General features: G+C 47.1%; 1 protein-coding gene across 1 annotated transcript in view; it reads left to right on the top strand.

Annotated features, from left to right (window-relative positions):
- Hrh1 (histamine receptor H1) overlaps window positions 1-24445 on the top strand; it is an 86871-nt gene extending 62426 nt beyond the window's left edge. The window contains exon 2 of the mRNA XM_057775463.1: window positions 21181-24445. Coding sequence (XP_057631446.1) covers window positions 21216-22676 — 1461 coding nt within the window. The 5' untranslated portion in view covers window positions 21181-21215 and the 3' untranslated portion in view covers window positions 22677-24445. The remainder of the gene's footprint in view (window positions 1-21180) is intronic.
- The last annotated feature ends 303 nt before the right edge of the window (window positions 24446-24748 follow it).

Genomic DNA, 24748 nt, shown 5'->3' with positions numbered 1-24748 from the left:
AGCCCCTCCTGTAGGGGTTTTAGTGACTTCGAGTATATGCATGTATAAGCACAAATATGTGTCTCTGTGCGTATTTATAACTTGATGCTGGACTTCAGTGTCTGTTGACTGTAAGACCCTGTGTGGGAAATGGATGCAGGCCCAGCAACTCACTTCATGGGCTCACCTTCGTTTCCATATAGCTGGGTTTCCATTATAACCTCACAGTGAGAAGCCCGAAGAGCCCAGCGCAGGAGACTAGGGTCATGCTCTAAGGACGGCATCCAGCTTCAGTGTGGAGGATGGGTGGAGGGGCAGCCCAGTGAGGAGGCATTTGAGGACTTGATAAAGCCTTCACTCTCTCTCTCTGCTGGCTGGGGTGAGGGACATATGTCTGCCTCTCTGTCCTCCAGGCACCTGGACATGCTGTGTATGGACTGGTTTGGTTTTTTTTTTTAATATTTATTTATTATGTATACAATATTCTGTCTGTGTGTATGCCTGAAGGCCAGAAGAGGGCGCCAGACCTCTTTACAGATGGTTGTGAGCCACCATGTGGTTGCTGGGAATTGAACTCAGGACCTTTGGAAGAGCAGGCAATGCTCTTAACCACTGAGCCATCTCTCCAGCCCCCTGGTTTGGTTTTTTGAGGCAAGGCTTTCCTATGGAACCCAGAGTGGTTTGGAACTTGAATGCTCCTGGCTCTGGGATCACAGTGTGTTCTGGGATCATGATGTGTTCCGACATCACGGTAGATTCTGGGATCATGATGTGTTCTGGCATCACGGTGGGTTCTGGGATCATAGGTGCATTCTGTGATTGCAGTGCATTCTGGGATCATGGTGCATTCTGGGTTCACGGTGCACTGAACTTACATGTGGGGTTTTCAAGTAAGGCTGAGCTTCAAGTAGCTGCCAGGAATGTCCTCCTACCTGTGGGATTATTAAGATTTGGGTCTTTTTCTGGACCTTTACATTTCTTTATGTAAACCCACACCCAGAGAGAAGTATTTGTTGGCTATACGGAGCTGTAGCGGGCACCTGACTCACCTGTCCCACTGGAGCCTGTGGGCCATCTTGGTGAAGCTGCTCTATATTTGGTCCAGCATCCAGGAGCTTCCCGTCTCCTGAAGTGATAGCGTCTGTCCTCACATAACCCTTGCTAGAGCAAACAGCCCAAAGTGAGTGAGGTTGGCTGCCTGCAACCTGGGAAATGATGGCTGGTGGGCCTGGCCAATTAGCCAGCAAGACAGAAAGTTCTTCAAGAGCTGGGTGGCACAAAGCCCCTATGCTTCCTAAGGCTCAAGGGACCAGGGAGAGGAGTGGGCATCTTGTTTCTGGCCCCATTTCCAGCAGCTCAGCCAAGCATAGCACCCGCTATCATGTTACTGCTTAATTAATAGTTCCTGAATATATTAATGAATTAACATAACATGAAACCCTATAATGGGTGTCCTTGGGTAAGAGCTGGCTGAGTCAAATGCGGGAGTCTCTGTTTGTTGGACTTCTGTGGCTACTACGTGGTGGGTTAGGGCGTCAGATCACAGTCTCCGCCTACGTTGGAGCCATTTGGGTTTTTAAGTCTTAGACTATACCCTAGGCCAATTAAGTTAGAATTGTGTCCTAGGTGGGACTTGCGCCACCGTCCGTTTTAAAGCTCGCCGTATGTCTTAGTTTGGGTTTTATTGCTGTGAAGAGACACCGTGACCATTAAAAAGGGAGACATTTAATTGGAGCTGGCTTACAGTTCAGAGGTTTAGCCCATCATCATTGTGGGGAGCATGGCGGAAAGCAAGCAGACATGGTGCTGGAGAAGGAAGGAGCTGAGAGTTTTACATCTTGATCGGCAGATAGCAGAAGCGAATGTCACGCTAGATCTGGCTTGAGAATTTTTAGACCTCAAATCCTACCCTCTAGCGACACACTTCCTCCAACAGAAACACATCTACTCCAGCAAGGCCACACCTCTTAATATGTCACTATTAAGGCCCTGTGAGCCTATGGGGGCCATTTTTATTCAAACCATCACACTTTATAGCATCAATAGCAGCCGAGGCTGAGAGCCACGGAGCCAGGTGCTGGAGATGTGGGTAAATGTCTCATTTCCCCCGTTGATGTGAGGACAAACGTCCACGAGACTCTCGTTCATTCATTCATTCAGGAGGGAGAGAGCTAGAAGCCTGATTGGAGAACTGAATCCCATTGCAGAATGGCTAGCACCTGAGTTATGGAAACAGTCCCATGAGAACCCCAGAAAGGGATGCTTCTCTTCCATGGCTTACATGTGTCACCTTCTGAGTCTGCTTCAGAGCCTGCTGAAGGCCACAGGGAAGCTTTGAAGATGGACTCTGTGGGTGGGCCATCAAGGTGTCTCTGCAGGGAAAGACATTTGCTGCCAGCCTGATGACTTGAATTTAATCCCTGGGAACCCATGGTAGAAGGAAAGAATGGCTTACACAGATTGTCCTCTGACCACACTGTGTAATGTATACACACACACACACACACACATCAAATAAATGAATGGAGGAAGTTTTTTAAGAAGGGCATTGAAGGGCATGTAGAAGCTCATCAATATCTTCTTCCCTGTTTCTCTCCCTTTATGTTTTACCGACAGCATTGGAGAATGGGGTTTTGCACATTCTTGGCCATCATTTTCATATTGAACTATTCTTGAACCTTTTATTATAAATAATACTTTTATTGTTATTGTTCTATAAGTGATGTATGAGTGTGTGCACACGAGTGTGTTCATAGGTATGTGTAGGTGAGTTCACACATGTACATCTTTGCTGAGACCAAAGGAGGGTACCAGGTGTCGTCCTCATAACTCCCCACCTTGTCCCCTTGAGATACTCTCTCACTGAACTTGGGGCTCACTTACGCCCTCCACCTCTGCTAGGTTAGCTGGTCAGTAAGCTCCAGCAATCCTTCTGTGGCAGCTTACCCACACTCTCAGTACTGGGGTGCACAGCCACACCTGGCTTTTCAATTTGGGTGTTTGGGATCTGAGCTCAGTTCCTTCTGCTTCAGCAGCAAACACTCCCACACCGAACCATCTCTCCAGCCTGATAAAGGATTGCCATGTCTTTATTTTACTCTCCCCTCCCTCCCATTCCTTCCCATTCTCTTCTTTCCCCTCTCTTCTCCCCTTCCCTGTTCATTCCCTTCCTCCCTCCCTCCCTCCCTCCCTCCCTCCCTCCCTCCCTCCTGTCCTCCCTTCTTTTTTTCTTCTCAGTACTGGGGTTGGAACCTAGGGCTTTGTGCATATTGGCAAAGCATTCCCAACCCATTTTAAATGTATTATTTTGAAAGCTGGAGAGATGGCTCAGTGGCTAAGAGCACTGACTGCTCCTTCAGAAGACCCAGGTTCAATTTCCAGTACCCATGTAGCAACTCACCACCAACCATAACTCTGATTCCATGGGCTCTGACACCCTCTTCCTGCCTTTGTGGGTATAGCATGCACACGGTACCCAAACATCCATATGGGCACAACATTTATACACATAAAGTAAAATAAATGTATCTTTAAAAAATTGAGATTCTGCCTTACCACATTGTTTAGGCCCACTTTGAACTTGAGATCCTCCTGCCTCAGCCTCCCAAGTGCTGAAATTACAAATGAGTCACTTAGACTGCCATGTAGTGGTCGGAGGGTCTTAGAAAGCTTCCTTCAGGTAGGGGCAAAGCAATAGTGTGACAAGATTCCAATGATCCCTTAGTTAATGACATCCGGACTGACCAGAGCACACAAATGTGATGGTGATTAATATGGACTCAACTTCTTGTTTGTGTCTAAGCCCCTTCATTTATTCTAGAAGCATTTAAATATAACCCTGGGATTGAAGGATCTCTAACCCCCTCTTTTTTTTTTTCTTTGAGATAGGGTTTCTCTGTGTAAACAGTCCTGGCTGTCCTAGAACTCACTTTGTAGACCAGGCTGGCCTTGAACTCAGAGATCACCTGCCTCTGCCTTCTAAGTTCTGGGATGAGATGTGTGTGTCACCTGGCCTCAAACACCCTTCTTACACAGGCTTATCTTCCCTTCCTCAAGGCAGAGCTGCCTTCACAGTTGCAAGCTAGGACTCATTAGAACTCAGTCACGGTGTCAACTCTGTCTCCTGTTGTCACCAGGCTCAGTCCTATCGAAAGCTTCCCCAGGAGACAAAAAATGCCTGGTCTTCACATATTTTTTCCTAGTTGTGCATATTTAGGGTAGAGGATGATGTTTGGATATGCTAAGTAGCACGTTTGCTATCTTTTCATTTTGTCACCCATCCTTCTGAGGTGCCTTCTGAGGTTTGCGGCACTCCGAATATTCCCATCCAGCTGTTGGGGACTATTCTGCAGAACCTTGTTAAGCACAGCTGCCCACTGTGTACAGAGATCTCTGCTCGCTGTGAGGCTGTGCCTGATGACCAACCCCTCCCGCTCCTGCCCTCTCCTGGCTTCTGGGAGCTTCTCCTCTTGTCCCTGCCCCTGTTGGTGGCGTCTTCAGATGCCACACAGGCGTGACATCATAGAGGCTTTTGCATTTCTGTAGCCTTCGTGTGTGGCAGTAAAATAAGCAGACGGGCTTTTAAAAGTAGGCTCTTTGCAAAATACATAAAGTAAATGGTGGCTTAGGAAACATGCAGTAAAAATGATAATGGGAGTGTGGGCAGAGAGATACATATTTGTTTTGGAAATTGTTTTTTATTTATTTTTCTAATTTCCTTTTATGTGTGTGGGTGTTTCCCCTGCCTGTATGTCTGTACAATATGTATGTGCAATGCTCACACAAGCCAGAAGAGGGCATCAATCCCCTGGAACTGTAGTGACAGATGGTTTTGAGTTGACATGTGGGTGCTGGGTATAGAACTCAGTTCCTCTCCAAAAGTAGCCAGTGCTTTTAATCACTGAAAATCAGCTGGGCAACTCCAAACTCTGCATCTCCATGTCTGATATCAAAGCACTCTTCAAATCTCCAACTTCTTTCATCTTTGTCAGCTGAAAGCATACTTCTTCCTCTTGGGCTGGTTCCCACTCCCAGTTAGCAGCTTTTCTTGGCAGGCATTCCCCAGCCCCAGCATCTCCAAAATCTTGGGGTCTCCAAGGCAATCCAGGCTTCACCTCACAGCTTCACACAATGGCCTCTCTAGGCCTCCATGCAGGGACACCCCTGACACATGCCTAGTCTCAGCAGCTTTCCTTAGTCACAGAGGAATATTCCATAACCCCTTTTTTTCCTCTCCTTAACTCCAGAACCATGTGGCTGAAGCTGCCAAGTTCTGCTGCTTGCTGGGGCTGGAACATATCCCCCTTGTTCAGTTAAATCATCACCAGCTTTCTGTTTTGGGTGGTTTTCTTTATTGCCTAAGTGTGGATGTCCTGAAACTGGATCTATAGATCAGGCTAGCCTCAAACTCAGAGATCAGGCAGCCTCTGTCTCTAGAGTGCTAGGATTAAAGGCTTGCACCACCACACCTAGTTCTAAGACTTTTTAAAATTCCTTTTCACAAATTGGAAACTTAGCTGGGTAGGATCTTGCCTTGAGAGTGCCTCTCCCTTTATTCCATTTCTTCATCTATTTATCTTCCTGAATACAGGACTTAGTTTCATTCCACTTGCAGGTTTTCCATTTTCCTCCAATTTTACATTTTGTAATTTACCCTGCTCAGCTTGCTCCCTGTCATTCTAAACCTTTGTTAGAGTTGCCACTAATAACCACAGGGCAGAGTCTACACTAGGCTGTTTTGATATTTTACTCTGCCAATGGAATTAATCTAAAACCCTTCACTTTAGCCTCACGTAAGCTTTTCAAGCAGCTACATTCATAAAACAATCTCTAGGCCACATACTAACATCCTTCTCTTCTGAAACATTTTTGATGCAGGCCCCGCAGTCCAAATCACACTCAGCATGACTGTCTTCCATGCTCCCACTAGTATGGCCCATTACGCAGTGCTTAAAGTGTTAATAGCTTTTCTCATTCACAGTCCAAAGGTCCATATTCCTTCAACAAAAGCATGGTCAGGCCTATCACAGCAGTACCCATGTCTCTGGTACCAACTTCTCTGTTAGGGTTTCTATTGTGAAGAGACACCATGACCATGGCAGCTCTTATAAAGGAAAACATTTAATTGGTTGGCTTACAGTTATAGAGGCTTAGTTCATTATCATCATGGTGGAACACGGTGGCATGAAGGCAGACCTGGTGCTGGAGAAGGAGCTGAAAGTTCTTCCATCTTGACTGTTCGCAACAGAAAGTGGTCTGAGACACTGGGCATGACTTCAGCATATATGAAACTTCAAAGCCCACCCCTACAGTGACACATTTCCTCCAACAAGGCTACACCCATTCCAACAAAACCACACCTCCTAATCATACCACTCCTTACGAGCTTATGAGGGCAAATTACATTCAAACTACCACACACACTGTGACATTTCACATGTACATGTCATCCCTGCTATCTCTTTTTTTTGTTTTTGTTTTTTGTTTTTTGGATTTTCGAGACAGGGTTTCTCCATAGCTTTTGGTTCCTGTCCTGGAACTAGACCAGGCTGACTTCGAACTCACAGAGACCCGCCTGCCTCTGCCTCCCAAGTGCTGGGATTAAAGGCGTGCACCACCACCGCCCGGCTTCCTGCTATCTCTTTTTTTGTGACTGTGTTTAGAACCTTCAGGCTCCTCTCTGCAGTGACTCACATCATTGTGAACCAGTCTACCTTCTAAGCTGCCCTGAAGCGCTGTGCCTTGTACCTAATGTGCAACCTCCCTGCTTTGCTCTTTCCTACTCGTCACAGAGTAAACCCTACCAGCCATTCAGATTGCTGTTTTTAACCCATGCCAGATAGCCTGCAGCACTGGTCTTTTTGTGTCTGGGTTATTTCCCTCACATGCTATCCTCCAGTTCCCTCCTTGTTACAAAAAGCCATAGGACATTGTTCTTTGTATGGCTGAATAGTATCCCACTATGCGTATACAGCCTCTTCTCTTTGTATGGCTGAATAGTATTCCACAATGTGTATACAGCTTCTTCTCTTTTCATCTCTCCATCCATGATGTTTCCCTGGCGATTCTTATGATCTCAATCTAAACACAAGCATTGTGTAGAAGCCCTGGCTGCAAGGTGAGCCAGCAGCATGGGTGTTAGTGGGGGATCCTGCCACAGATGCAGCACCCCAGATGCTGCCTCAGATGTAGGGATACATTTGAAGTTGAGGCTCAGAAAATGTTTGCATGAAGACACAAAGCACTAGCTTAAGCCAGGCTTCTGGGGCACACCTGTCATTGCAGCACTTAGGAGGCAGAGACAGAGTCCCAAAACTTCAGAGGTCATCCTCAGCTACAGGAAGAATTTGAGGCCAGCCTGGGCTACCTGAGACTCAGTATCCATTAAATAAGTTAATTCATGCATACAGAGCAAAGAAAGCATACAGAATGATCTCACGTCTCTTTCCTCAATTCCTTTCATGGGAACTGCCTGAGAAACTCTTGCCCAGTATCATAGCTGGCATCCTGATGTCACTGCATCAGACAGCAGCCGCTCTTCTGCTTCTCGACTCCCTTCACCCATCCCTTGCCTCTGGAGGCCACTCTTCTGTCATCTGCATCTTTAATACTTCCAAGGGTGCTGTATGAACAGAAGCATGCGGTGAGTGCCTTTTGAGGCAGGCTACTCTCCCCAGGATGCACTGGAGCACCATTCACACTGCTGTGTCTCTTGGCAACCTGTCTTCTCGTGGAGGGCATGCACCCCAGGGCATCTGGGAAGCTAAGCATGCAACCTACCACTGGGCTACACCAGAAGCCCCTGGCTCCTGTTTTATTGCTGAGTGGTATTCTGTGGTGTGCTAAATTTGGAGGCTGTTAGCAATATAGCCACTAGGTGACCCATGAGTGGGTCTTTGTGTGAACATCACTTTCTTTTCCCTGGGACAGACACTCAGGGGTGCATCGCTGAGCTGTAGGGAGCCACATGTTTAGGACCGTTAAGTCGCAGCTGTACTCTCTTGTATGTGCCTGCAGTTTCCTGTTCCCACTGGGAGTAGGAGACAAGTGTGGTACAGTCTCTCTGCACCCTCAGCGTTTGTGCCTCTCTTCTTTATTTCATCCATTCGAGAGGTCTGCAGTGGTGTCTCATTGTGGCTGCCATTTGCATTTCCCTCATGGCCAGGGGTATTGAGTGTGTGTGCGTGTGTGCATGTGTGCGTGTGTGCGTGTGTGTGTGTGTGTTTTGAGGGAGAGAGAGAGAGAGAGAGAGAGAGAGAGAGAGAGAGAGAGAGAGAGAGAGGTCCTCTGTTTATCTCTTGGTTAAGCCTTTCCTCTGTCTCCTGATTGGATTATTTGGTCTTTACTGTTAAGTTTCAAAAGTGTGTTTGGTTTAGGGTTTGATTTGGATTGGTTTGTGAGGCAGGATCTCAAGTAACCTAAACTGATCTCAAGCTCACAGTGACCCTGATGTGATCCTCCAGTCTTTTCTTCTCCAGTGCTGAGCCCCCAGGCATAAGCCACCATGCCTTGCAAGAGCTCTTTATGTATATGTACCAAGTGCTAGTCCTTGGCAGCTATGTGGTTTGCAGAAGTGCTCGTTTTGACTTTTCTTCCTTTTAGCAAGGTCTCTTCCAAAGTTAAGCATTTTGATGAGATCCACTTTGCCATTTTGTTCTCCTTCAGCGCCCCGGTTTTGGCATTGAGTCTGAGATACCCTAGCCTGGAGCCCTGGAGCTTGGAGAATTGTAAAAGATTTATAGTCTCATATTTTACAGTTTTATATGTAAACCAGCGTGAGGCATGGTTTAGGCCAAGGTTTATGCTCTTTTGCCTGAGAGCTCAGGAATGGTTCAGTACCGTTAGCTAAAAGCCTCTCTGCTCTTCCTTGAAGTGCCTCAACTCCTCTTCATGTCTGGGAACTGCGTGCTGGTCTCTGCTCTACTCTGTTGTTCATGGCTCCCCCACTCGTGCCAGAGTTGTGGGTGTTCTGCCCTTGTGGCATCTCAGAACTGGGTGAGCAAGTTTTTCTTGTTTCATCATTTTCAGAGTGTTTCATTCAAATTAGGTGTGGTAGCACATACTCCTATAATCCCAGGATTTGGCAGGTGAAAAGTGAAGAATTTAAGGTCAGCCTCAGCTACATAGTGAGTTCAAGGCCAGTTTAAGCTCCATGAGTACTTGAGACCCAAACAGGGCCAGTGAGATGGCTCAGTGGGTAAAGACAACTGATGTGAGAAGTGACCATCTGAATCCACACACATGCTGTGGCATGTTCATACATATACATATACAGTATACAGTACATATACAGTAAATATACAGTAAATAGTGTAATTTTTAGATGTTTTCATTATTCTAGTTCTTTTGCATTTCCACATACATGTTAATATAAGTTTTTACTTAATTTTTATTTGTAATTATGTGTACGTGTATGTGTGTGTGCGTGTGCACACATGCACATGCAGTTATATTTGTATGAGTGTAGTGCCTGCTGAAGCCAGAAGAGGGAGGGCATCAGATCCCCTGGAGGTGAAGTCCCACAGGCGATTGTGAACAGCCTGACCTAGTTGCTAGGGACCAAATTCCCAACCTCTGGAAGAGCAGTGTGCACTCTTAGCCACCGAGGCGTTTCTCCAGCCCTACAGCATTCTTATCCATGTGTAAGGCTTCTTCCTGTGAACTGAAGGTCACTATATTAAATCTACACCTCACTGGGGAACTGTTTGCTGTGCTGAGCCTGAGCCTCCTGATCTGTGGGCTCTGGGTGTCTGCATCTCTTTACAGCTTGCATTTATCTGTTTGTTTTCACCATGATGTGGTTGTTTCCAGCATGAAAATCTTATTGAAGTTCTTTATCTGAGGACGTGCCAGTTTCCTTTACTCTCTCACTGCTTTCTGTCACCATCTGAACTCCACTACCTACCACTCTCTTCTCTGGTGTTTTCTGATGAGGTTCAGTGTTCTTGCAGAGGACCCAAGTTCAGTTCCCAGCACCTATGTCAGGCAACTCACAGCCACATGTAACTCCAGCTTCAGGGAATCTAGTGGCCCCTTCAGGCCTCATCGAGCAGCTACAGTTCAGGGCACATATCCTACATATTAATACATATAATTAAGACTAAATATAGAGTGGTTTCCGGGGATTGCTCATTGGTTTTGGAAATGGAGTCTCATGATGTTACCAAGCTGGTCTCGCATTACTAGACTCAAATAATCCCCCTGTCTCATCCCTCCAGGTAACTGGAACTATAGCTAAAATGTACATTTTAAAATGAACATTGCAAGTGTGTCCAAAGGATTCCAGTTATGCTTAGTAAAGAATGGGGAAAACCATGTCCACCCATCATCAGGAAGTAGAAGGTTCAGAGCACTGAGATGCAGTCTGGGAAGGCAGGGGTGAGAGCTACTGGTAAGAGCTGCCTCTTGTAGGAGCTGGGTTTGCTTTTTAAATGTTGTTCTACCTACTCACGAGGAAAATTTCCTCCAATAAAGGTTTGTTGACTTTGGTTTCTCTTCCGCCCAGTCCTGCAGCTGTTCAGTCCCAAAGAAATACACAGAAGTCTACATTAATCATAAACTGGTTGACCTATTAGCTCAGGCTTCTTATTAACTCTTTCTTACATCTTAAGTGTGCTCATAATTCTTGTCTGTGTCAGTCATGTGGCTTGGTACCTTTATCAGTGAGGCATTCTCATCTTGCTTCTTCTGTGTCTGGGTGACAACTACAGACTGAATCTTTCCTCTTTCCAGAATTCTCCTGTTCTCATTGCCCTGCCTCTACATCCTGCCTGATCATCCCACCTATACTCCTGCCTGGCTCCTGGCCAATCAGCATTTTTATTAAACAAGTACAAGAAACAAATCTTTACAGGGTAGAACCATTGTCCCACAGCACAGGTTTTGTGAATGAATGAGTGGGAGAAGCAGAATGAATGGACAGATGGAGGAACACAAAACTGTGTGGATGAACGTCAGCTGGCATCCACAGCCATGCTGGTTCCCACTTCTGAGCCTGGTGGCACTGAGGACCCCAAGTGCGGGAGCAGGGTGACAGCCTGAGGGCTCGAGGTTACTTGGCTGAGGGAGACAGCCATAGGGGAGCGCCTCATTCCAGGCATTTCCATGAGCATCAACCCCTCACACCTTTGCATTTCCATGAGCATCAACCCCTCACACCTTTTTTCTCTTTTGCTTACTGCAGCTTGTAAGTCTGGTTTTTGTTTGTTTTTTGTTTTGTTTTATTTTTCCTTTCGAAGCAGAGAGCATCCTGTGTGGACTTTAGTTTTTGGAAGTATCTTTCTCAAAGCGGAATCTTTCCTTGCTTCCTGAAATGACAGTCACATGCTGGGTCGGGTGTAGCATTCACTGGTCTTGTCTAACCTTAGCAACAGATGCTCATATTTTCCGTTCCCTGATGTTTTTATTTAAAGCATGTATTTCCTTCTCTCTCTCCCTTTCTCTGAAAAGGAAGTCTGGGAGTGAGGGGAGCGGAGGTTGCCAGAGGTCTGAGAAGATGGATGTGCTATGGTGTGGCTCTTCAAGTGACACTTATTCTCATGGCTGCTGGACTTTTGAGTTGATGAAGCCTAAGGCTGGAACCCAGGGCCCCTAATACTCGACAAGCACTCTGTCCCAAGTTTGATGTCTCCCCACCTTGGGTGTCTTTGTGTTGGTGTCAAGCTCTATCCGCCTCAGTTTCTACATCTTTGATTTAGGGGAAAACGTTAGCAGAATGAGGGTGAGAGAATGGGACCTTCCCCAGCATATGGGGGATCCATATGCCTTCCCATCACTGATGCCCAAAACCAGGAGGAAGAAATAGCTGAATCAAGCTTTCCATGCATTCCTTTTGGGGCCATCTATCCCTCAGCACCCCTTCCCTGCCTTCAGCTGTCACTGTGGGGGTGGGCCAGACAGTCAAACAATTGCCATCTCCTAAACCTGTGTACCGCTGTGACATGGGAAGACGGGAAGTTCTGATGAGTAACTCAGAGGTTAGCTGTGACATCTCGTTGTGTCCCCTTAGCAGGAAGCTATGAAATTACTGAGGGGTTGTGCATGCACATGTGTGTGTATGTACAGGGGCTTAATTTGTTTGAGAGCCTCACATGTGCCAGGCATATACTCATGTGAGCTAACTATTACCCATGAAAAAGGTTTGGTCCTGGCTGAAGCTGTCATTCTGTTAATGAATGAGCTTGCTGTTGTTTAAAATGACACCGAGAGGCTGGGGAGATGGCTCAGCAGTTAAGAGCACTGTCTTGCTCTTTCAGAGGACCCAGGTCCTCGTTCCTTCATGTCTGTCTCCCTTAGTCAAATAACATGGGGCCCAACAGGCTGTCACCCTGCTCCCACACTTGGGGTCTTCAGCGCCACCAGGTTTGGCTCAGAAGCAAGAACATGCAGAAGTGGGAGCCAGGATGGGTGTGGATGCCAGCTGACGTTCATTCTCCCAGTTTTGGTTCATCCTTTTTTACCCAGAGGATCCAGCCACCCATATGGTGGCTCATAGGCATCTATAGCTCCGGGGATCTGATAGCCCCTTCTGACCTTCCCAGGCCAGGCACACGCGGCACATATACTTGCAGGCACTCACAGACATGAGATGCAAATTAAAAATTTTGGAGTAGATAAATAAATTTATGGCCCTAAGAATCTTGGAATCCATCCTGTTTCCCACACTGATAGAAGATGATTTTAACAGATGCAGAGATCCAGAGGCCCAGGCAGCCTGTGCCTCCTGAGGACTGTGGTTTCAGGTGCATGCCCCTGCACCTAGCCCTGCAGCCTTTTTCTTAAGCACTGATATGTTAATATATTTCTCTGGGTTTGGTTTTAATTTTTGAGGTAGGGCATTATTACATAGCCTAAGCTGTCCTTGAACTTATAATCCTCCTACTTCAGAGGAATTTAAATTTTTTTAACTTTATTGTTTTATAGTGTATTGAATATACTATAAAATTCACTCATTCACAAAGTGAGGTGTACAATTTAAAAACGAGGATAGATGACTCAGTGGTTAAGCGTGAGTGCTGGCTGCTCTTGCAGAAGACCCAGCCCCCACATGGCAGTTTAGAACCATCCTTAAATCCACTTCTGTGGGATCTGATGTGCTCTTCTGACCTTTCCAGGCACCAGGCATATACACACTGCACATATATACATGCAGGCAAAGCAGTCGTGCACATAAAATTAAAATTAATCTAAAAATAAAAATGTAATTACTAAATGTACAGTTCCTCATTAACAGTCAGTTGCAGGACATCCCGTCATTCCCCAAAGATCCCGCCTGTTCCTGACCCACTTGGAGCAGTCATGATCTTTCTCTCTCTCTCTCTTTCTAACCTCTGTTGCCTCTTTGTCTGTTTCTTTCTCTCTGTTTTACTGGTTCTGGATAATCACTGGCATTGGGTTTCACTATGTCTTCTTGTTGTTGTTGTTCATTTATTTTATTTTGATTTTTCGAGACAGAGTTTCTCTGTAGCTCTGGAGCCTGTCCTGGAACTAGCTCTTGTAGACCAGGCTGGCCTTGAACTCACAGAGATCCACCTGCCTCTGCCTCCCGAGTGCAGGGATTAAATGCGTGCGCCACGATGCTCGGCCTATCCGCTTTGTTCCCTCTCACTGATGGACATTCAGTGACCTTTTTAACAATAGACTGTGTCATTAGGATGCAGTAACCAGCTGGTGGTCTTGAATTTCTCTGGACCCTCGTGGGGTAACACGGTGAATACTTGCCTGCTTGTTTCCTGTGTACATGGTCTTGGTTCTGGGGTGGGAATAATGTCTAGGCATGTGACTTCAGCTTTGAAAGCGACCATATTTAGCCAGCTCAGGAACCTGAGCTGCCTCTTCCTATTTTCCCGGCAGCCCTCGCGGCTAGCGTGTCTCCGTGCAGCCCTTGCATCGCGGCTAGTGTGTCTACGTGCAGCCCTTGCCTTGTTCCTAATTACTAATCGCTGTAGACATGAAGTAGTGTGTCACTGTGGTTTTGCTTTGCATTTCCCCAGCGACTCACAATATTGCAAACATTTTTGTGTGACTGTAAAGACCCTTCCTATCTTTAAGGTCTTTTTGGTGAAATGTCTGTTCAGATCCTTTTCTGGTTTTGAAATGAGGTCATTTCTCGCCTTCTCATGGTTGTTCAGGAAGAGTTCCCTTCATGATCACGTGTTCCTTCCTGATGCTGTTGTGTCTGAGAAAGGCTTGCTTTGTCAGGCTGTTTCATTCATGTAAGTGTAGTAGAGGATGTTTTCCCTAAGTGGTCAGATCCACCACTTGCTCGTTTATACATTCCTACATGACTTTAGGCACAGTGCATTGTGGGCTTTTCCAGATACATCACATACAGAGCAAATACAGACTAAAGTATCCTCTTCCATTCTGCAGCCTTACACTTTCTTTTGGAACACAAAGTTTCCCATGATTGTTTGAGACAGGATCTCCTTCTGTTTCCAGGGATGGCCTGGCTGTCACTATGTAGCTCAGACTAACCTCGAACTCATGGTGCCTTATGGGTGCTGGATTACACCCCACACTGTGCTGGCCTCTCTGCTGGACTCTAAGTCCGCTGAACCAATTTCTCCTTTCAGGCTTGAGCCTTTAGTGCCATATCTAAGAATTGTTATGTTTCCTTTTAAGATTTATTTATTTTAACTTTTTTTGTTCTTTTTTTATTTTTATTTTTTTAATTTATTTATTAATTAATTAATTTAATTATTAAAGATTTCTGCCTCTTCCCCACCACCACCTCCCATTTCCCCCCCCAATCAAGTCTTCCTCCCTCCTCAGCCCAAAGAGCAATCAGGTTTCCCTGCCCTGTGGGAGGTCCAAGGACCACCCACCTCCATCCAGGTCTATTAAGGTGAGCATCCAAACTACCTAGGCTCCCACAAAGCCATTACGTACAATAGGATCAAAAACCCATTGCCATTGTTCTTCAGTTCTCAGTAGTCCTCATTGTCCGTTATGTTCAGCGAGACCGGTTTTGTCCCATGCTTTTTCAGACCCCGGCCAGCTGGCCTTGGTGAGTTCCTGATAGAACATCCCCATTGCCTCAGTGTGTGGGTGCACCCCTCGCGGTCCTGAGTTCCTTGCTCGTGCTCTCTCTCCTTCTGCTCCTCCTTTGGATCGTGAGACTTCAGTCCAGTGCTCCAATGTTGGTCTCTGTCTCTGTCTTCTTTCATCGTCTGATGAAGGTTAATATTCAGGAGGATGCTTATATGTTTTTCTTTGGGTTCACCTTCTTATTTAGCTTCTCTAGAATCACGAAATATAGTCTCAATGTCCTTTATTTATGGCTAGAAACCAAATATGAGTGAGTACATCCCATGTTCCTCTTTTTTATTATTATTAAATTTTTTACTTAAAAATTTTCGCCTCCTCCCCGCCTCCCTTTTCCCTCCCCCTTATTTTAACTTTTTTAAAGATAAGATTTCCTTTAAAAAAAAAAAAAAAAGATTTATTTGCTATGCATACAGCATTCTGCCGGCATGTGTGCCTGCAGGCCTGAAGAGGACACCAAATCTCATTACAGATGGTTGTGAGCCACCATGTGGTTGCTGGGATTTGAACTCAGGACCTCTGGAAGAGCAGCCAGTGCTCTTAACCCTTGAGCCATCTCTCCAGCCCTACTTATTTTAATTTTATGTGTATAACTGTTTAGCTTTCATGTGCACCATGTGTGTGCCTAGTGCTGTCAGAGGCAGAAGAGAGTGTTGGATCCTCTGGAACTGGAGTTATAGATGGTTTGAGCTGCCTTGTAGGTGCTGGAAACTGAACCAAGGTCTTTGGGAGCTGTAAACACTGTTAACCACTGAGCCATTTCTCTAAGCCCAGACACCAGCATGTAGACCTGCACCCTCAGGATATCTGTGAGGGTCTCTGTCCAAACTCAAGGTCACTAGCCAACTACTTCTTCCCCTGAGGCTAAGTCCTGCAGCAGAGCCCAAGTGGTATTCTGCTGCTGGCATCTGCTCTGTGTGCTCAGAAAGTGGCACCGTCAAGCTTGGGGCTTCGTGGAAATGATGCCCTCCCAGACTTGACAACGCTCTGCTGTCTGGCTCACCCTTGCTTGCAGTGCTTTTCACTTGGGATGGGAGCCGAGAAATTAATGCTTTGACTTACTCAGCTAGAAGTGTCACCCATGCAAATGAAGGGAGCAGGCTAGGATGGGGAGCTGTTCAGAGTGTGCCAAAATGGAATCCTGAATTCTCATTTCTGGTAGAGAAAACATGTAAAAACATTGCTTTATTATTTTTAATGAAATTTATTTTATTGTGTTTTTAACAACAGATGTTGTTACTGAGTTTTTATTTTTCCCATTATTAAGACAAATCTCATCCTTGACATCTTGGGAACTGTTAAAGATAACGCTTCCACAGCCCAGAGAAAGCTGTGCATGCACAGAGGTCCACCCTCTCGCCAGCCTTTCCGTGAGTAGAATTGGCACTAGCCCATGCAGACAACATCGTGAAGATTTTGTCTTGTCATGAGTTTCCTGTATTGTCATGAGTGCTCTTAGATTGGGTGTCCTCTAGTTTCTGAGAGTACCTGCGTGCACACATGCACGTGAGCACACACAAACACGCATACTTTTTAAACCCACAAGCAAGTCTCACTTACTGCCAGATGCATGTTGTGTCCTAGGCTAGAGAAATGTGCCATTGCTCTGGTCACATTTTCTTTGTCCCCCATGGAACATCTGACATCAGACATGTCATTGTCACATTGGGAGGTGTCTGCTACTGGTGGTGTTCTTTGCACAGAAGCTGGGGTTGTTTGCACAGACCAGACACAGAGAAGCCCCCACCATAGAGTGACCCCTCCCCCTAGTGCCAGTGGTACTCAGGTGAGAGACCCAAAGGGAGCAGACTTAGACTTAACAATCTCAGCAGACACTCTAGCTCTGTGGCTTTAAATGAGTTGCTTGGCCTCTTTGAGCTTGTGACCCTGGCCTTGCTTCCTGGTACTTAAACTTGATTATATTGTCGTGTTTGCAGTCACTACAGAGGGTGCACCTGCTGATGGCTGGTCTGTATCCACCACTGTCACCCTCCCCTGAGCCCATTGGGGAAGAAGGACCCACTGCTGCCTTTTACTGGACCCTCCGTGCCTCATCCTGCACAGCCCATGACAAACTCACTGACTCTGTGCCTCCCCCACCTCCTAGCAGTAGAGGAAGGGAGGGAGGAAGGGAAGGTGGGGAGGAGGATCGCCATTTTTCTGCTTTTGATATAAGGATGCCTTGCCAGAGCTCTAGGCTGCTCAGTCTGGGAGCTGGGGAAGGGCGGTGTATAAGGCTGAAGGTCCCCATGTCCCCTCCTCATCCTCTCTGCAGTCCCCTGTGGATATAGGGGTCTCTGCTCTGTGTATCCTCCACCCTCTTGGCAGTCCCTTGTGAGATGGAAGGCTGGATGGGGTCGTGCCCCCCACCTTCTCTGTCATCTTTGTGGCCTGGAAGGCTGGCTGGGGTCTGTCTGTTGTTGGCATGTCTCCCCCTTTTGCCACAAGCATCTGGCCCTCTCTTAGAAGCTGCTTATGAATCTGCTGTTCAAACTGCAGATCCATAAGAAGGGAGAAGAACACTGATGTACTATTTCCAGGCTAGTAAGGGCTGGATAAAGCACACATACTTCCCAGCCATGGTAACCCTGTGACCCTGCAGCTGCCCAGAGGCCTGTGCTCAGAATGGTCCCCAGATGTCGGGATGTTCTGCATCCCTTGTCATCAGATTCCTGGTCATTTGGACATTTTTATTTAGGGCTGTGAGGCTTGGTGCTAGGGCACTTGCCTGGGGAGGGAGAAGCTTTATGTTTGATCCCTGGTATTGAAAAACATTTTATCTTTTGTTTTCTTTCATTTTATTAGGACTATCAATAAAGTAGGTGGTCCTGAGCGGGACTTGGAGTGGAGAAAATTTCTCTTGTGGGCCCTCTGTAGCCCTCTCTGTGTGACCATAGGCCCCAGGCCCAGAACCCGTGGGTCCCTGAGGCATCTTTTTCCTGAGAAGTCTCCAGCATCCATCAAGCCTGTCCCTGAGGCTCCCCCTCCCTTTTTGGAATTGCCTTTTGCAGACCGGTGCTGTTTGCTGTGTTCCCTGTGTGGCCAGTTTTTTCTGGGCTTCCAGCCTGCTCCCAGAGTTCCCCAAGGCTTTTCTACTTCCAAGGAACTACAGGCATTCCTCAGACCTCCCTGTGTGAGCTGAGCACTGGGGTTTCTGTGCAAATTCAGATACAAAAGCAAATGTGCCCCCACAGCTCCACCCCGCAGGCCTTCCCCAGCAGCCCCCCCCCCCCCGCAAGAGCCCTCCTCCAACAGCCCCCCACCACAGCTCCCTCCTTCCAGTAGCTTCCCCACCAAAATCTCAGCTCTGGAGTGCTTCTGTTCTCAGACCTGCATCTTCGCAGGGCAAAGCAGCCTTCTTCCTCTTGGGTTGGATCAGCAGGAGGGTGTGAAGGATGTGTGGCAGCAGCAAGTACTGGCTGAATGAAGAAGCTCTCCGAGCTAAAATGCTTCACAGCATGCTGTCTCCTGCACATTCGTTTTGTTTATTAACTTTTAAGGATTTTACTTTAAAAATTATATATGGAGGGTGGTATGTGCACATGAGTGTGGTGTCCTCTGAGGCCAGGAGGCGTGAGTAGATCCCTTTGAGCTAGAGTTCCAGGTGGTTGTGACACAATGTACTTGTTAGGAACAGAACTCAGGTCCTCTGGAAGAGCAGCAGACACGCATAACCACTGAGCTACCTCCCTAGTCCTACTTACTTAGCTTCAGTGGTGTGGGGAATAGAACTCAGGGCCTTGTGCATGCCAGGTGGGTGTACTGCCACCGAGTCAGACCCTTCTGCCACTCATTCATTCAACATACAGTTATTTGTCTTTTTAGTTTCTGTTTCTGTTTCTGTGATGTAAATACCCCAACAAGAACAATTTAAGACAGAGTTTATTTTGGCTCACAGTTCTTGCTTTCAGCTCATGGGGGCGTGGATCACGGCAGGGGGAGCTTGAAACAGCTGAACCCATTGTAGCTGCAGCCAAGAAGTCAAGAACAATAAATGAATGTGTGTTCAGATGGCTTTCTCCATTTTACACAGCCCAGGATTCCGTAGGTGCCACCACCCCCTGCTAGGCTAGGCTTTCCTACATCCATTAATCTAATGAAGATAGTCTTTTCTCAGGCATGCTCAGAGGCCTGTCTCTCAGGTATTTCTAGAGCAGTGGTTCTCAACCTTCCTAATGCTGCAACCCTTTCATAAAGTTCCTCGTGTTGTCATGACCCCAATCATAAAGTTATTTTCATTGGTATTTTATAACTGTAATTTTGTTACTGTTATGAATCATAATGTAAATATCTGATATGCAGGCCATCTGATTACTGCATCCCAAAGGGGTTGTGACCCACAGTTTGAGAACCACTGGTCTAGAGTCCGTCAAGTTGACAGTTGATACTCTCATATTCATTTATTGGTTTGTGGGGTTTGTTTTTACTTGGTTTTGATGCTAAGGATGAAAGTGAGGCTTCCCTGCACATTAAGCAGCTTTTGTTCTTTGCACAAAAGACATTCCACAAATATGAAGGAGAAAGGGAGATGGGGAATAGAGCATGCATCAGCCAGACATGGTACACATGTGTAATCTCAGCACTCAAGGGATGGAGGCAGAAGGGTCAGGAGTTCAATGTCATCTTTAGCTACCTAATGACTTGAGGCCGGCCTAGGCTACATAAGACCTTTTTTTAAAAAAAAAATTGCATCGAACTGATGTAGTAAGCAAATGAAAATTTATATTAATTTGCTTATTGTAATTTATAAAGTAACAAGCAAATTAATATTTTGAAGCCAGATATGGTGGCTCATACCTGCAGTTCAGCTTTGGGGAGGCAGAAGCAGGGGGATTACTGCAAGTTCAAGGCCAGCTTGGTCTACACTGTAAGTTCCATGTCATTCATGCTGTACCAAGAGCTGGCTTCCAAAACACAAACAGACATCAATAAATAAATAATAAAGGGCTGGAGAGATGGCTCAGAGCTTAAGAGCATTGCCTGCTCTTCCAAAGGTCCTGAGTTCAATTCCCAGCAACCACATGGTGGGTCACAACCATCTGTAATGGGGTCTGGTGCCCTCTTCTGGCCTGCAAGCATACACACAGAAAGAATATCGTATACATAATAAACAAATATTTAAAAATAAATAAATAACATCTTGTTCGTGGTGCTGAACTGGAAACCAAAGCCTTGATGTCACTAATGACCCCTCTATCCCTGAGCTATCTCCACAGTGCAAGGACATTCCTTCTTGGGGCTATGCTACATTCAGTCCATGTCTCTGTACCTCTTTTATCCCTCCCCAGGGTTCCAGTCAGGGATGCTCATAGCTACAGGTCAGTTCTCCCTGGTCAGTGACCCAAGAAAAGAAAGAATTGAGTGACTAGGACTTAGTGTTCACCAAGACTCCAGGGTCCCTTCAGCAGCTGAATAACAACTGAACCCTAAAGCCTAGAGTCTCTGAGGTTTTCTTAACACTTTCCTGACCACCTCCAAACTACTCCAAACAACCCCATCTTCACTTCCTTCTGGGAAGAGGGTAGAGGGAAACGTGGCTCTCATAGTTTGGCGTCTGTCACAGAGAGAGAATGCTTTGTGAGCCCCACTGCCTCTTTCTAGCCACAGGGCTTTATTGTTGTTGTTTTGTTTTGTTTTTGCTTTTGTTTTTCTGAGACAGAGTTTCTCTCTGTAACAGCCCTAGCTATGCTGGAACTAGCTCTGTAGACCAGGCTGGCCTTGAACTCACAGAGATCCGCCTGCCTCTGCCTCCCAAATGCTGACATTAAAGGTGTGCCACCACTGCCCAGCTCTAGCCACAGTTTTGTCTCAGGACCAGCAGCCAGCAAAGAGGACATAGGTGAACAAGACAAATCTCAGGATATGTTCGAAATAAGACTTGCACAAGGTACTGATTGCCCTGTTCTGGTTAAACTTTGGCATGCATGATCCACGAGATCAAAAGGTCTTGTCCAGTTTATGCACTGATATTCAGAATGATGCCAGGAATCCAACAACTACCCACTGATGGAATGAGGCCAGAAGGAATGCATGAGTGACCACATGGATCCTGATGGTGGGATGGATGCCCACTACCCCCAGCAGCTCCCAGTCTGACCAGCATGATGCTCTTGGGTGACCGCTGACCTTGATCTCTTGTCGTGTCTTTTCTCCTAGGGTGGAAGCCATCATTGAAGGCTGCCCTTGCGCCAATGAGCCTTCTCAACACTTCAACCTTCAAAGACAAGATGTGTGAGGGGAACAGGACCGCCATGGCCAGCCCTCAGTTGCTGCCCCTGGTGGTGGTTCTAAGTAGCATCTCCCTGGTCACAGTGGGTCTCAACCTGCTGGTGCTCTATGCTGTGCACAGTGAGCGCAAGCTGCACACCGTGGGCAACCTGTACATTGTCAGCCTGTCGGTAGCAGACCTGATCGTAGGTGCGGTCGTCATGCCCATGAACATCCTTTACCTCATCATGGCCAGGTGGTCCCTGGGCCGCCCCCTTTGCCTCTTTTGGCTCTCCATGGATTATGTGGCCAGCACAGCATCCATCTTCAGTGTCTTCATCCTTTGTATTGATCGATACCGCTCTGTCCAGCAACCCCTCCGGTACCTGAGGTATCGCACCAAGACCCGCGCATCAGCCACCATCCTGGGGGCCTGGTTTCTCTCCTTCCTGTGGGTTATACCCATTCTTGGCTGGCATCACTTCACACCCTCACCCTCAGTGCTTCGGGAAGACAAGTGTGAGACAGACTTCTACAATGTTACTTGGTTCAAGGTCATGACCGCCATCATCAACTTCTACCTCCCCACGTTGCTCATGCTCTGGTTCTATGTAAGGATCTACAAGGCCGTGCGGCAACACTGCCAGCACCGCCAGCTCACCAATGGCTCCCTCCCTTCCTTCTTAGAGATCAAGTCAAAGTCAGAGGATGTCAAGGAGGGTACCAAGAAACCTGGGAAAGAGTCTCCCTGGGGGGTCCTGAAAAGGCCATCAAGAGACCCTAGTGGAGGCCTGGATCAGAAATCGACATCAGAAGACCCCAAGAAGATGAACTCTCCGACTGTCTTCAGTCAAGAAGAGGATAGAAAAGCAGTCACACGCCACTGTTTTCATCTTGACATCACACAGGCTGTGGCTGAGGGGGGTGGCAGGGGCTCAGAGACCAATGACCAGGCCCTGCGCCAGCTCAAAATGGATGAGCAGAACCTGAATGCTTGCCGGCGGATCAGTGAGACATCGGAGGACCAGACCTTGGTGGATCGACAGTCCTTCTCACGGACCACGGACTCTGACCCCAGCACAGAGCCAGGGCCGGGCAGAGACAAACTGAGAAGTGGATCTAACAGTGGCCTAGATTACATCAAGATCACCTGGAAGAGACTCCGCTCACATTCCAGACAGTATGTGTCTGGGCTGCACTTGAACCGAGAACGGAAGGCAGCCAAGCAGTTGGGTTTTATCATGGCGGCCTTCATCCTTTGCTGGATTCCCTACTTCATCTTCTTCATGGTCATTGCCTTCTGCACGAGCTGCTGCAGTGAACCCGTGCACATGTTCACCATCTGGCTGGGCTACATCAACTCCACGCTGAACCCCCTCATCTACCCGCTGTGCAACGAGAACTTCAAGAAGACATTCAAGAAAATTCTGCACATTCGCCCCTAAGGGCTCAGCAAGAGGATGCCACGTAGTGGATGGACAGCATCTGATGTCCAAGAGGGAACCAGAGGAAGAAAGCATGGGCGTCACTAGGCCCCTGGGCGTTGGGGAATAGAATCTGAGATCCTGGGCTGAGCAGTACGAAGGTGTTCCCAGGGACCGTCAGAAGAAGAGCAGATGGCGGTGGTTGGCAGGAAGATTGTACTTTGGGTAGAAAGCGGAGTATTCGAAAGAAGAAGCCTGGCAGAGTATGCCTGATCCTCAGAACTGTGGGGGTCTCAGGTGCTCATGGGAAGTCTGGCTCTCTGACCTTGAGTTCCTTAGTTACCAAAGTGGGAATGTGTGGCTAGAGTTCTTCTGGAAGGTTAGCCTGGACTCTGAGACTTCCCACGCAAGAGCTATGTGACTGCAGAGACATACACACAGATGCTGTCTCCTCCCAGGAGTCACCTGGAGAGGCTTGGCAGCTATTCCATGGCAACACCACTTCTCAGAACACAGTCCTTCTGAGCCTCTCCTGTAGCTTTCTCCAGAGCTGTCTGCCCCACCCTGGAACCTGCCTTACCTGTGTCTCAGAGTTGCTAGGAAATTAGACAGCTTGCAAGTCTGTCGGTCTCAACTCCTGATTCCTTTTGACTCTTAAAACAGTAGCAAAACCAGCAACAACAACACACAGTGTCAAAAACTGCCCTTGAAAGTCAGGAGGAGAGAGAAGTGGTTTTTGAATGGTTGCATCTTAAAAGCAAAGCAAAAGAAAAGCAGGAGAGCTTTGTTTCCTGGGAGCTCCACCAGGGGGCTCTCACTCAAAGTCCCAGATGCGACAGAAAACATGAGCAGGTCCTGCCTGCCGAGTGACAAACTGAGAAACAGGCATGGGAGATGAGGTTCCTGAAATGGGTTGACACTGTGAGAACCTTAGGATGAGAATGCTGTATGGCCCCAGCTCCTTGTCACCAGTTTTCTCCGAAAGGAAAAAAAAACGCATCCTGTCAAGTACTCATGGTGTTCCCCCAAAGAGGGGACAGTTTCCCAAGCAGCTGACAGGGGACACGTCTGTGTCCACAGAGGGTGACCCTCGGAAGGGACCGTGTGGTTTCTATCTGAGACCGTATGATTTCTAGTCGCACATGCTAAGTGAATCTTTTGAAGTCGTGGGAGCATCCAGTTTTATTTATGCCCCAGTCTGGCTGTGATTTATATTGTAAAATGTAATGTTAAACCTCAATGTGTGTTGTAAGTAGGAACCCCTGTAAAAGCTGGTCTTTTGTGTCCCTGTTTGCATGATCTGTCCAAGTGAGACACTTTTGCTTCCCTTAAACAGGACAGTTGGAAGAATAGCGTGACATGACCGCTTTGTGCCTACTTTTCCGAGTCCCACAGGCTGAGGGGCAGTGGAAATGAAACTGACAGAGGACTTCTGTCTGGTTTCTGCTCATTTCGCAAATGTCCTGTCAAATGACTTCTGTTTTCAAGACTGTTCCCCTCTCACCTTGCCTTGCATCCTGGGATTCTCTTCATGCTCAGGCTCCGGGAGTCTTGGGGACTTTACTGCTGGGTTTAGAGGCTGCTGCTGCTGTTGCTCCATTTCCAGAAGCTCAGAGAAGCCTGCGAGCAAGAGCCTCTCCAAGGTGCCTTGGGATGGAAGGACACTTAGAAGGATCGCTCTGGAGTGGCCGAGTGCCATCGTGCATGGGGTGAACAGCACAGACAGCAGGTGCAGAGAAATGGCTATGCAGAGAAAAGAGCTTTAACTTGGAGTCTTGCAAGGACAAGAAGGGATCAATAAATGCAAATTGTCACCTAAAAAACAAGGTGCCTGTGATATGGGGCTCAGGGTTTCCAATACTTATGTGATGACATCTATGCAGGAGGCTTTCACATGAACCTTAAAAACATAAAACAGAGCCGGGCGGTGGTGGCACACATCTTTAATCCCAGCACTTGGGAGGCAGAGGCAGGCAGATCTCTGTGAGTTTGAGGCCAGTCTGGTCTACAAGAGCTAGTTCCAGGACAGGCACCAAAGCTATAAAGAAACCCTGTCTCAAAAGACAAACAAACAAAAAACATAAAACATTGGG

This window comes from Chionomys nivalis, chromosome 1 (assembly GCF_950005125.1).
Source record: "Chionomys nivalis chromosome 1, mChiNiv1.1, whole genome shotgun sequence".
Classification (NCBI taxonomy): domain Eukaryota; kingdom Metazoa; phylum Chordata; class Mammalia; order Rodentia; family Cricetidae; genus Chionomys; species Chionomys nivalis.
The sequence above is the reverse complement of the archived record's forward strand: the minus strand, read 5'-3'. Positions and strand labels throughout refer to the sequence as shown.